The sequence below is a fragment of the Abramis brama genome, assembly GCF_963993115.1.
Source record: "Abramis brama genome assembly, chromosome: 19".
Lineage (NCBI taxonomy): Eukaryota > Metazoa > Chordata > Actinopteri > Cypriniformes > Leuciscidae > Abramis > Abramis brama.
Window position 1 is genome coordinate 6646046 of NC_139981.1, and position 11079 is coordinate 6657124.

Here is an 11079-nt window from a genome sequence, read left to right on the forward strand (position 1 = left end):
TTTTTTTTACCCCGTTGCTTCTAATAATCTGGTACAGTAGTGCAGGTCACTAAACTCACCCAAACACTTGCGTAATAATCATCATCTAGATTCAGAGATCCTGAAAATTGCATGAAAAAACAAGCTTTGATGACGATGTGGATGCGTGCTTCTCGTAACCAATCGTACAGCGATTCATGTTGCATGTATGCAGCTCTCAACATGTAAATGAATGACGTTGGTAGGATGAGCACAAGCACTGTGACAGCATTCAACAGTAACTTTCCGCTCGAACTGGACGGACTGATGTGAACGGAAGCTGTGAGAGAGATTTTAACGGGAGAATATCTCAGTATAATACAATTTCTTACACTTCAAGAAGAGAAGGGGACAAAATAAAGGTAGGCTATTTGACATAAAATGGTGGTACATTGCACATTTAAAATAAAGTGTTAAAAAGAAACCAGAAGGTATTCAGCCTCAGGAAACCACATTGCTAAAAAACTTAAAGGTTCATCAGCATATTTATATAATTTGTGTCTACATCTTTTTAATTGCTTATTCAAATATCTGCTGTATATTGATGAATAGCCTATATTTATATTCAGCCTATATTCCTTTGACTAAATTAAATCTGGTCCCTTTTTATGATTTTGTAAGCTATATGCATGCAATTTTTCTTAAAACCACATTTGCCTTTCGATGGAGTTGCATATTAGAATTGTTTCATATTGTTTCATATTATTAGTCCATTATAAGGGAGCTGTTTGTGTCCCTCAAAGTATTTTTTTTTTTAAATAATGACTTTAACAATGAAATAACAATGACTTTTAACTAGGCCTATGTGTTGTAATTGCCATGTTCAGAAAACACATTACTAAAATCCATTAACCTTTTTTTTCATGTTTTCTTGATTCATGTCAGATGTCTTTTGGTCAGTCCCGAGCCATGTGTTTCTCACTTTTTGTTGTAATAGTTATTGCATCATACTTCTTGTTGTAAAAAAATATTGCATCATAACTCCTCATAAATCAATAATTTTTACAATGATGCCCAAAAAACCCCCAAAAACTCAAAAAATCTTGATGACATGAACTCAATGACAGGGAGATGATCTTAAATAATCAACCCTGTTACCATGGTTTTGTATATAAACAACTGATTATTAAAAGTTTCACCAAACTTAAGGTCATGACCTTGAACACTAGGCTAGTTATGTCTAAATTAACTATAAAATTGTCAATTCTGATTGTTTATTTATTTCAAAGCATAGCTATTTGGCAAAATAAAATAAAAAAATAAAAAATTAGAAGAAAAAGGCACCCATCTTGTGGAATTACCATAAAATCGAAATCTGTGATTGGTAATTAAATGCTGAGATTAGAATGTTGAATGTGTGGTTCACAGTTAATTCTATTAGAGCACTACAAAAAAAAAAAAAAAACTATCTTTAACAGTGTCTATTCATTTCAAATATTTAAACGTCATATTTCCCACAACATTTTCCACACCTGTTTGATATGTTAGGTATATTACAATGTTTCTTGATCAATCAATTCACTGTAGGAAACCTTTAAAATCCAGGAAGCCTTTATTTTCCTTTATATAATCTATCAAAATATTATTCATAAAATAGTTGCTCTCAGTGAACTCACAAAAGGCCAAGACATGATTTAGCATGTATGGTGACATCTGTGCTTGCAATCCAAAAATCATCTGGCAGCCAGAGGCCTTTGAAACTTTATTAAAATGATATCAATGCAATTTATTGTAAATTCCACCCTTGCTTATGGGCATTAATGCAAGCACGCATGCATTCATGTGTACACACAAAGAAACCCATAGACCTCACGCATCAATGTTAAAGTTAGACCATATTATTGCATGTTTGTCTGCTTTAAAAGCCTTGAGTTGAGCTGCCTCAATATTCGCCTTAAAGGGATAGTTCGCCCAAAAATGATATTTAAGCCATGATTTACTCACCCTCAAGCCGTTCGAGATGCATATGTCAATCTTTTTTCAGACAAACACATTTTCAGTTATTTTAGAAAATGTCTTAGATCTTTCAGTGGTTATAATGTGAAGCAATGGGGTCCAGCTGATTCAAGTCGCAAAATGTGCATGCATCCTTCACAAAAATAATCCATCCGGCTCCAGGGGGATAAACGAAGGCCTTCTGAGGGTAATCCGTGCAGTTTTGTCGTAAAAATATACATATTTAAAACTTTATAAACGAAAATAACTGGCTTCCGGTGGCGGTCGGTGCAATATGCATCTCGAACGGCTTGAGGGTGAGTAAATCATGGCTTAAATATCATTTTTGGGCGAACTATCCCTTTAAGTAAAGCCACAATTAAGGGACAGTTCTAAGTAAGAGTATCTGTCAGTGTTATTTTAATTACCCCACAATAAAACACTGCATTCAACAGCCTCGCAATTCTTTGAAAAATAAACAATAACCAAACAATTAGACCCAGCATAACATCCCACGTAAATCTGTTTATTTTCTCATCTAGAAGCTTAGGAAAATACAGGTATAGCAACTAATAAAGCCCATTACCACACTCATTGTGATAGTTCACCCAGAACTTCCCCATAACACACAACGGGTTCCCCTTTTTTCTCTTTAGTGGCTGTTGGTACTGAATCCTAATATTACTTAACTTTGCATTGACACTGAAACGTACCATATTGAAGTACTGACAGCATCTAAATGATTTATGTATCAGTAACTTTACAGACTTACAAATGAATACAATTCCTTTTTTTATCTTATACTGAATTCATGGAATTAATTGGTTGATTCTGTTGCATTTATGATTAATTAAAGTATTTAATTGTTAAACAAATAAAAAATAAAAAATAAAAAATAAAATCAGTAACATTTCTGTAATTTTTTAACCATTACTTTGTGTAATATTTATTTTGTTTGTTGTAGGACACGAAAGGCATTTTATCAACATGCTGTGAATCAAACAAAGACTATAAAATGCACCGAAAACGAACATAAAATAATCATGAAAATAATACATATTCTATGCTCTAATTTAAATCTTCAGAATCCATGTGAGGAACAGACCCAAATTCAAGCCTTTATTCAAGGATCTTTATCTCCATCTTCAGTTGCAGCTGTAAATGTGTCAAACACTGCACTTGTTACAAATTATAAATAATTAATAAAAAAATTATATATTTATATACTATTATAGTATTTATTAAGTATTTATTTATATTTTGAATTAGCTTTTATTTTTATATTTTCAGTTTTCACTTGAATACATTTTTGTTATGTGCTTTTGTCATTTGTATTACTTGTTTTTTTTTTTTAATATTTCTATTTAGCTTGAATTGATTTTTATTTCAGTTTTAGTTTTAGTAATTTAGTACTTCACCTTTAACTTATTTTAAATTAGTTGCCAAAGCAACATTTCTACTGAATGTTGACACTGTGGGAACGCTTCCATGTGACTGGTCTCTGAAGCATGACTGAAATCACGCCAATTTCTATTGGCTGACGGTAGTCGTATGATGTAAGATGGTGTGCCATATGATTATAAAAGAGCACCTGCATTAGACATCATCAGCTTCTTTGTCGTCAGAAAGTGCTATATGTGAAATCATTTGTCTTAATTATTGGCCCTGTCCCGAATGGAACCTCAAGCCCCCGTGATCTTCCTGCACCGGAGGTCAGATACCACTTTCAGACCATATGGCAGTGTGGCAACTTCTGCCAAATGTGTCTCCCTGGGTTCTGCGAACCATGGAAGAGTTTACAGGATCCAGCGGGGTGCAGAGCAGGCTCTGTTGTTGGAGCATGAAGTACAGTTTCTTTTGTTGAAAGAGGTTATAGAAATAGAAAAGAAATAGAAATAGAAGAGAATATATATTCCTCTTCCGGAGAGAAAGTCGGGCTTCTACAGCCGGTACTTCTTAGTTCGAAAGAAGGATCTGCGTCATCTGAACAGTATTCTACAGACTTACAGGTTCAAAATGTTAACACTCAAGCTCATCGTATCTCAAATCAGATCCAAGGACTTGTCACGATAGATCTAAAGGATGCATACTTTCACATATCCATCCTCAGGTTTGGTTTTGGGGGGTGAAACTTACCAATATCAGGTTCTTCCTTTCGGCCTAGCCTTGCACGTTTGTCCCCTGCACGTACAGAGTCTATTTTCATGGCCATAGACAAGATCAGGCCAGGCCAAGCCGTCAATGTCAGACAGTTCCAGAGACTCTTGGGACTCATAGCAGTTGCGTCAAACATCATACCTTTGGGCCTTTTGAACATGAGACCATTGCAGCGGTGGCTCAAGACCAAGGGATTTTCCCCAAGGGACAACTCTTTTTGCATCATCAGGGTTACACACAGATACTTGCGCACCCTAGTGATGTGGAAGAAACCTTGGTTCTTAGCCCCGTGTTGAGGGCATTGTGTCATCGCAAAATACTAACAACAGATGCTTCCCTCGCAAGCTGGGATGCGATCCTAGATGGCCGCTCTGCTCAGGGTCTGTGGAGAGGTCACCATCTTTCATGGCACATAAACTGCCTGGAGATGAGGGCTGTATTTCTGGTTCTGAAATACTTCTCCCAGACCTCAGAGGCTACCATGTTCTTGTCCGATCAGACAACACATCAGTAGTCCCATACATAAATCAATATGCGTTCATGCCCTATTTCCAGACTGGCGTGCCAGATCCTGCTCTGGACCCAGACCACATACCTGGGTACCTGAATCAGGGAGCAGAAATCCTGTCCAGGCAGGTGGAGTCGATCTGGTAGAGGTTCGGCAGAGTGGAGGTAGACCTGTTTGCTTCAGAGAATTTGACAAACTGTCCGCTCTGGTTCGCCCACACACCTCCAGCACCCTTGAGGCTGGATGCCTTGGTAAAGACATGGGCGAGGCACTCAGTGACACGTTCTGTGGTTCTTCATGCCTTTTCAATCTGTAGAACAGGAGACCAGGAGAGGCTTAATCTTGTATGCCCTGTTTGGGTCTCAGCTGTTCAGAGCACGCAACAGGGGCTATGCGGATTACAAGCAATGTGTTGTACAACGGATTGTGCAGACTATCTTTCAGGCCTATAGGGTGCGTGGAATACCTTCACCCCTAGGCATCAGAGCCCACACTACTAGGGATGTGGCCTCTTCAAAGGCATTACTGTACTATTCAGACGCAGCGTACTATTCCCTTGAAAGGAAACATCTTGGGTTAGACTGTAACCCCTGTTCCCTGTTCCCTACCTCATGCCTGAATGTCTTCCTTCGGCCAATCAAAAGCTGATGATGTCCAATGCAAGTGTACTTTTATAGTCTAATGGCGCTCCATCTTACGTCATATGACTACCACCGGCCAGTAGAATTGGCGCTGTTTCACACATGCTTCAGAGACCAGTCACATGGAAGCGTTCCCAAAGCGTCAACATTTAGATGCAGCATCTCGTTCCATATTCAGGGAACCGAGGTTACAGTCATAACCCGAGATGTTTTTCATTTAATATTTCTACATTTTATTTCAGCTTTATTTCAATTATTTTCAGTTAATGATAACAATATTAGGCACTACCTTAGCCTGAGCAATTTGTTTAATTTGGTTTTCATTGTCAAAATAACGTGATTAGTTTTTATAGGTCTTTGTGCTATCCAGCCTTTAACTGCTGAATAATTGAACAGGATTTGTGAGTGTGCATGTGAGTGGGTGTACTAGTGTGTTCACAGTTTTATTATCCTTCAGCATTCGACTATGACTTTTGTCTGTTCAACAAACTGCAAACAGGCATGAGTCCGCCATCAATCTGAATGAAAAGGATGGAGGATAATATTTAATATTTTTACCACGCTTCGTATTTGCATACACACCTGCAGACTCCCTGTCACACTGCAGTCAAAGCCTGGAACAAAGAATAGCTGGGGTGTTTGGTTGTGTGCATGCTGTTAAAACCATGTCAGTTTGAAAGGGACAGGAAGGATTTTTTTAGGGATTACAGACTGAACAAACATGCAAATGCTGCAACTGACATGTCGGAGCATGATTTTCTTTTTCTTTCTTTTTTTCTAGTATCTTTTTTATTAAATTAATAGTTCACACACAATTAAAATTGTGTTATTATTTACTCACCTGCTTCTACCCTGTGTTTTTTTTTTTTTTTTTTTGTGAATCACAAAATCATATGTTTGGCTGAATATCCAAGTGGCTATTTTCCATACAACAAAGGTGGATGGTATAGTGCCAAGCTCTAACAAACAAACAAACAAATTAATAAATAAATTTCTCTATAAAAGCAGTTCCATATGTGCTAAATATTACAAGTAATCTGAAGCCATACAAACACTTACAGTATGAACCATATGGTTTAATAATTTTTCATTGGTTATTCATTGTATTGCATTAATAATATTCTCTTCACTTGTGTTCAATTCAAAACGGACATTTTTGATGCCAAACGCCATTGGTTTTTCCATGTCATATGATGAAAAAGACAGGATTGAAATGACATTTCAAAATGATCATTTTCCTTCACTGTTGCTCAGCAAAGGTTATGTATTGGTGTGTTAGTGTTATAATCTGAAAGTTTTGTTCTTATTACGATACACAGTTTCAAACAACATACACTACTGTTCAAATGTCTGGGGAATGCTGAAAGAAAATGCATAATGGCTTCCAGAAAAAAATATTAAGTTGGACAACTGTTTTCAACATTGGTAATACTAAGAAACATTTCTTGAGCAGCAAATCAGCATATTAGAATGATTTATGAAGGATCATGCGACACTGAAGACTGGAGTAATGATGCTGAAAATTCAGATTTTCCATCACAGGAATAAATTACATTTTGAAAAATATTAAAAATATATTTATTTTTTGATTGCCATAGATGTCACATATTGTCTGTTTTTGGGTTCCCTGAGTTTAGTTTCTCTTGCCTGTTTTGAGTCCATGTGTCCTTGGTTGCTCTGGTTACCTATTAGTTGATTGATCTGTTCCAATTGCGCCTTATTTTACCCCTCATTAACTTGTGTATTTATACTCCCCTGTTTTGTTCAGTTGTTTGTCTGTTGTCTTCAGTTTTATGTGGTTTTCTCTTCTCCTGTGTTCTTCAAGTGTCTCTGAGTGTTGTTACTTTCTATTAATAAAAGTACTGCTTGAAAATGTACTGTATTCTCTACTCTCCCTGTATCAAGTACTGTCTATAGATACTTCATCTTCCTCGTTTTCTTCGTCAGCAGGCATTTGTTTGTATTATACAGAAGTGACCAAAAAAAGATATAGGATACTATATAGTTTATATAAATATAGGCTAAATTATGATTCATTTTCTTATTAGAATGACAGATATAATGAACAACCCAGAACACAGTCGAGAAGACTTCACTATGAGTGACACCGGAGAGCAAGGCGTTTCCTTTCAGGTTGGTGTCTCATCTAAGTCTTTTCATTGGTCATTTCATCCCAAGTGCATTCATTCCTGCAATGTCATCTGATCTCTCAATTAAACTTTCAACTGATTTAAGATTCTGTGAATACTGTGTAAAGATAATTGTCATCATTTTCTCAACTTCATGTCGTTCAAACCCTTATGACCTTCTTGCACTTTTAAAGAACAACCTGCATGCTCTTTTCATATAATGAAAGGGTCATTGAAATACTCAATATCATACAATAGCTTTGTGTGATAAATAGCCTGGAATTGAAGAAATTATTGGCATAAATATTGTCCTGTTCAGATAACACAAAGTTATAGTATGGACACGTTTATGGTGTCATTTTGTTGCTTGACAAGCCCTGGTCCGCTTTCACTTTCATTATATGAAAAAAAAAATAAGATACTCTTTAAAAACACCCTTTTGTGTTCCATGAAAAAAAGAAAGTCATAAAGGTATGGAACAAAATGCAAGTGATTAAAGGATGACAGCATTTTCCATATAGGTGAGCTGTTTCTTTATGTCGATAAACATAAGTGGCGCATTCAACATCTACTTTATCTCAAAGATAAAACATCTATTTTCAGATTTTTCCAGACACAAAGGAGCGCCACCCCAAGCTGTCCAAGCGCTTGCCCTCCATCGTAGTGGAGCCCACAGAGGGAGAGGTGGAGAGCGGAGAGTTACGTTGGCCCCCGGATGACCTGAGAACCGCAGACCCTTCCAGCCATACAGAGATCACACCGATGTCCGCTTCACAAACCCAGATTTCACACAGCCAGAGTGCAGGTGTGTAAGACAATAATTAAGGAAAAAAGCAGTTTTGTTATTAACATTGATCCACATTACTAGTAGAATGTTCTGAAGGGGAACAACTAAATATATGCTTATACTCTATGTGTTTCAGTTTAGAGAAGTTCATTTATAAATGACTGTGTGCATTTCCCCATCTCAGATGAAGTCAAGTGCAGCAGCCTGGAAACATCAGGGGCAGCTGAGCGTAACTGAAATTTATTAAAGACACTGTCGCAAGTCTGTCATTATCACAAGTCTCAGTTCTCACACAATTTTCGCACAAACACAGCTGACAACCAACACTGGCAGGCAGGTGTGAATAAGATCAGAGCTCACACTGCTATATCTGAGCACCCTTTATAACACATGCATGGCTTTAAAAAGACTTTTTCAAAGTCGTTTGTACTTTTCAAAATGGCTTTAAATTGCTTTCAGATTTGAAGGCCTAGTTTTGGATCTTTTTCTGATGCGGAAATGATGAAAGTGCTGCATAAAAGTATCTTCAACATTTTTATATATGTGACCCTGGATCACAAAACCAGTCACAAGTCGGGTACAGTATATTTGTGGCAATAGCCAAAAATACATTGTATGGGTCAAAACTGTCGATTTTTCTTTTATGGCAAAAATCATTAGGATATTAAGTAAAGATCATGTTCCATGAAGATATTTTGTAAATTTCCTACCGTAAATATATAAAACATTTATTTTCGTGAGTGAATGCAGCACAATTGCGAACATAAATGGACAACTTTAAAGACGATTTTCTCAGTTTCGATTTTTTTGCACCCCGAGATTCCAGATTTTCAATAGTTGTATCTCGGCCAAATATTGTCCTATCCTAACAAACCATACACCAATGGAAAGCTTATTTATTCAGCTTTCGGATGATGTATACATCTCATGTGACTGGTTTTGTGGTCCAGGGTCACATACTGTATGTCTGAGAATATTCTGAAATGAGTGTCAATTGGATGCCACAACAAAAAATGGATTTTATGAGCCCCTTTAAGTTGATACATTTTGATGTACAAAATAATGTTCTATATGAATTGTTCCTGGATCTTAAGTAAATGGTATAGTCAGCTGGCCAACACTGCATTATAATTTAGCTTTAATGACCAGCTGATTGTATTATTCCACTTAATCAATGGCTATACTTACCAAATAAATGGATGTAAAATATTGATTTGAAATAATTGTATTAGGTGAGATGAAAACTATCACAGAGAGATTATAAAATTATGAGAGAGATAAAATAAACACAGCGATGTACAGCTGATCAATTGTTTAACAGTGAATATACAGAAATATTTGACCACAGAAATGTGTAATTTACTCATCAGAATCAATTATATAAGAGAGATATATAATAAGCACAAAATACACAATGGTTTTGGATACTTTGCATATATCCATGTCAAATCTAGAGCAAGATATGATTTGATTTGTTGTTATGCCTTTCACTTTGATGTATACCAGAAGCCCATATATATTCAAACCGATTGCAGTTACCAATGTGAATCTCATATTCATGTGAACATTATTCATTACACACTCAATGGCTGAAAACTTGATGTGAGGAGACTCCATCCTCTCTCAACACCATCTGGCTGAGGCTTGTGAGGAATGACTGCTGCTGAACTTCAAACATGTCTGCCTGTCAATCATCCTGTGGACAAGGACATGCTTATGTCTCCAAGCCCTGTCTGACTTTCAGCAGACTTGAAATTATTAGAGGTTTTTGTGCATATACACAATATTTTCAAAGGACAATAGCTGGAGCTAGAGACCAACACTGGACTAAATACAGAGACATCCAACAACTTCTGACAAATTCTGACTTTAATTAGTTGTGTTTGCTAAGACAAGCATGGCTATTACTATTTTCTTTCTTAGGGTTAGGAATTTAAACAGAAACCTGTACTTAAGTATTATACCTTGGTATATAACTCACTCTGAACAGTTTGTACTACAGGCATGAATGACACTTCAATTCATGCTGGGAAATACTGGGAAGGCCAACTCCAATATTGTGACTGGCAGTTAGTAACTAGTTATGCTTTGGCGAATCTGTGTCTTATTTTTATGGTCTCATTCGTATGTTTTTGTACAATCTGCTTACACCCCAGTGATGTTATGTTTAGGGGTGGACCTTCAAGCTTACTGTTTCCCCAAAAAAATTATGTTTTCATAGAAAATCGCCACCTCGTAAAATAGGTTGTGAGATTGGGTTGGTATTGCACATACAGGCATGAGTCACTTGCATTTTTTTTTTACAAAAAACAAACCTAGATTAACAGCAATAGTTCAGATATTAATATTGATATTTTAGTGATGTGATTCTAAACCATTCACTTCATGATATACATTGCACTCATGATATTTTCTTGATTTTTGAATCCCCGTGTGAAACTGCCTTGATGTGTATCTCTGTTTATATATTGAAATCCATTTTGTCTACTGTAATATAATCATAATACCATAACTAAATTCTTATGTTTGCTTTGAAAACCCTCCATCACTATCATATATGACGTGTCTCCATCAAGATTTTTTTTAAATCTTTTTTATTGGCATGCATTGAAAGTTGTGACTTTTAATAAATAATGGAAATTACATAATTAACCAGAAAATACATATTCTGGAGAGAAAAAACCTGATCGGATTTTTATTATTTTTTATTTTAATATTTTATTTGATCTAAATTGCCTTCATTCTAGATAACATTTTGTGGTAAAAATAAACTGATATTTTGATATTACACTTGCTCTTAATATGTACTCATATTTTTGTTTGTTTGGTTTGGTAAGTTAATAAAGATTAATATTAAATAACTGCTGAGTTTGTGTTCTTCATCTATTAAACCGTTCTCCTATG

General features: G+C 36.0%; 1 protein-coding gene across 1 annotated transcript; it reads left to right on the plus strand.

Annotated features, from left to right (window-relative positions):
* Window positions 1–211: 211 nt before the first annotated feature.
* On the plus strand, window positions 212–10474 carry LOC311069682 (protein LBH). The gene is made up of 4 exons (XM_084093022.1): window positions 212–380; window positions 7308–7392; window positions 7992–8193; window positions 8360–10474. Exons 2-4 carry the CDS (start codon window positions 7309–7311, stop codon window positions 8410–8412), a joined length of 339 nt encoding a protein of 112 aa, XP_083949148.1. The 5' UTR covers window positions 212–380; window position 7308; the 3' UTR covers window positions 8413–10474.
* Window positions 10475–11079: the final 605 nt, after the last annotated feature.

What these genes read in the sequence shown, in the direction of transcription:
- LOC311069682 (XM_084093022.1), top strand. Translation starts at nt 7,309, where the DNA reads ATGACAGATATAATGAACAACCCAGAACACAGTCGAGAAGACTTCACT. An exon ending in AGCAAGGCGTTTCCTTTCAG is followed by an intron (nt 7,393 to 7,991) that starts GTTGGTGTCTCA and finishes ATCTATTTTCAG; the next exon opens with ATTTTTCCAGACACAAAGGA. An exon ending in TTCACACAGCCAGAGTGCAG is followed by an intron (nt 8,194 to 8,359) that starts GTGTGTAAGACA and finishes TCCCCATCTCAG; the next exon opens with ATGAAGTCAAGTGCAGCAGC.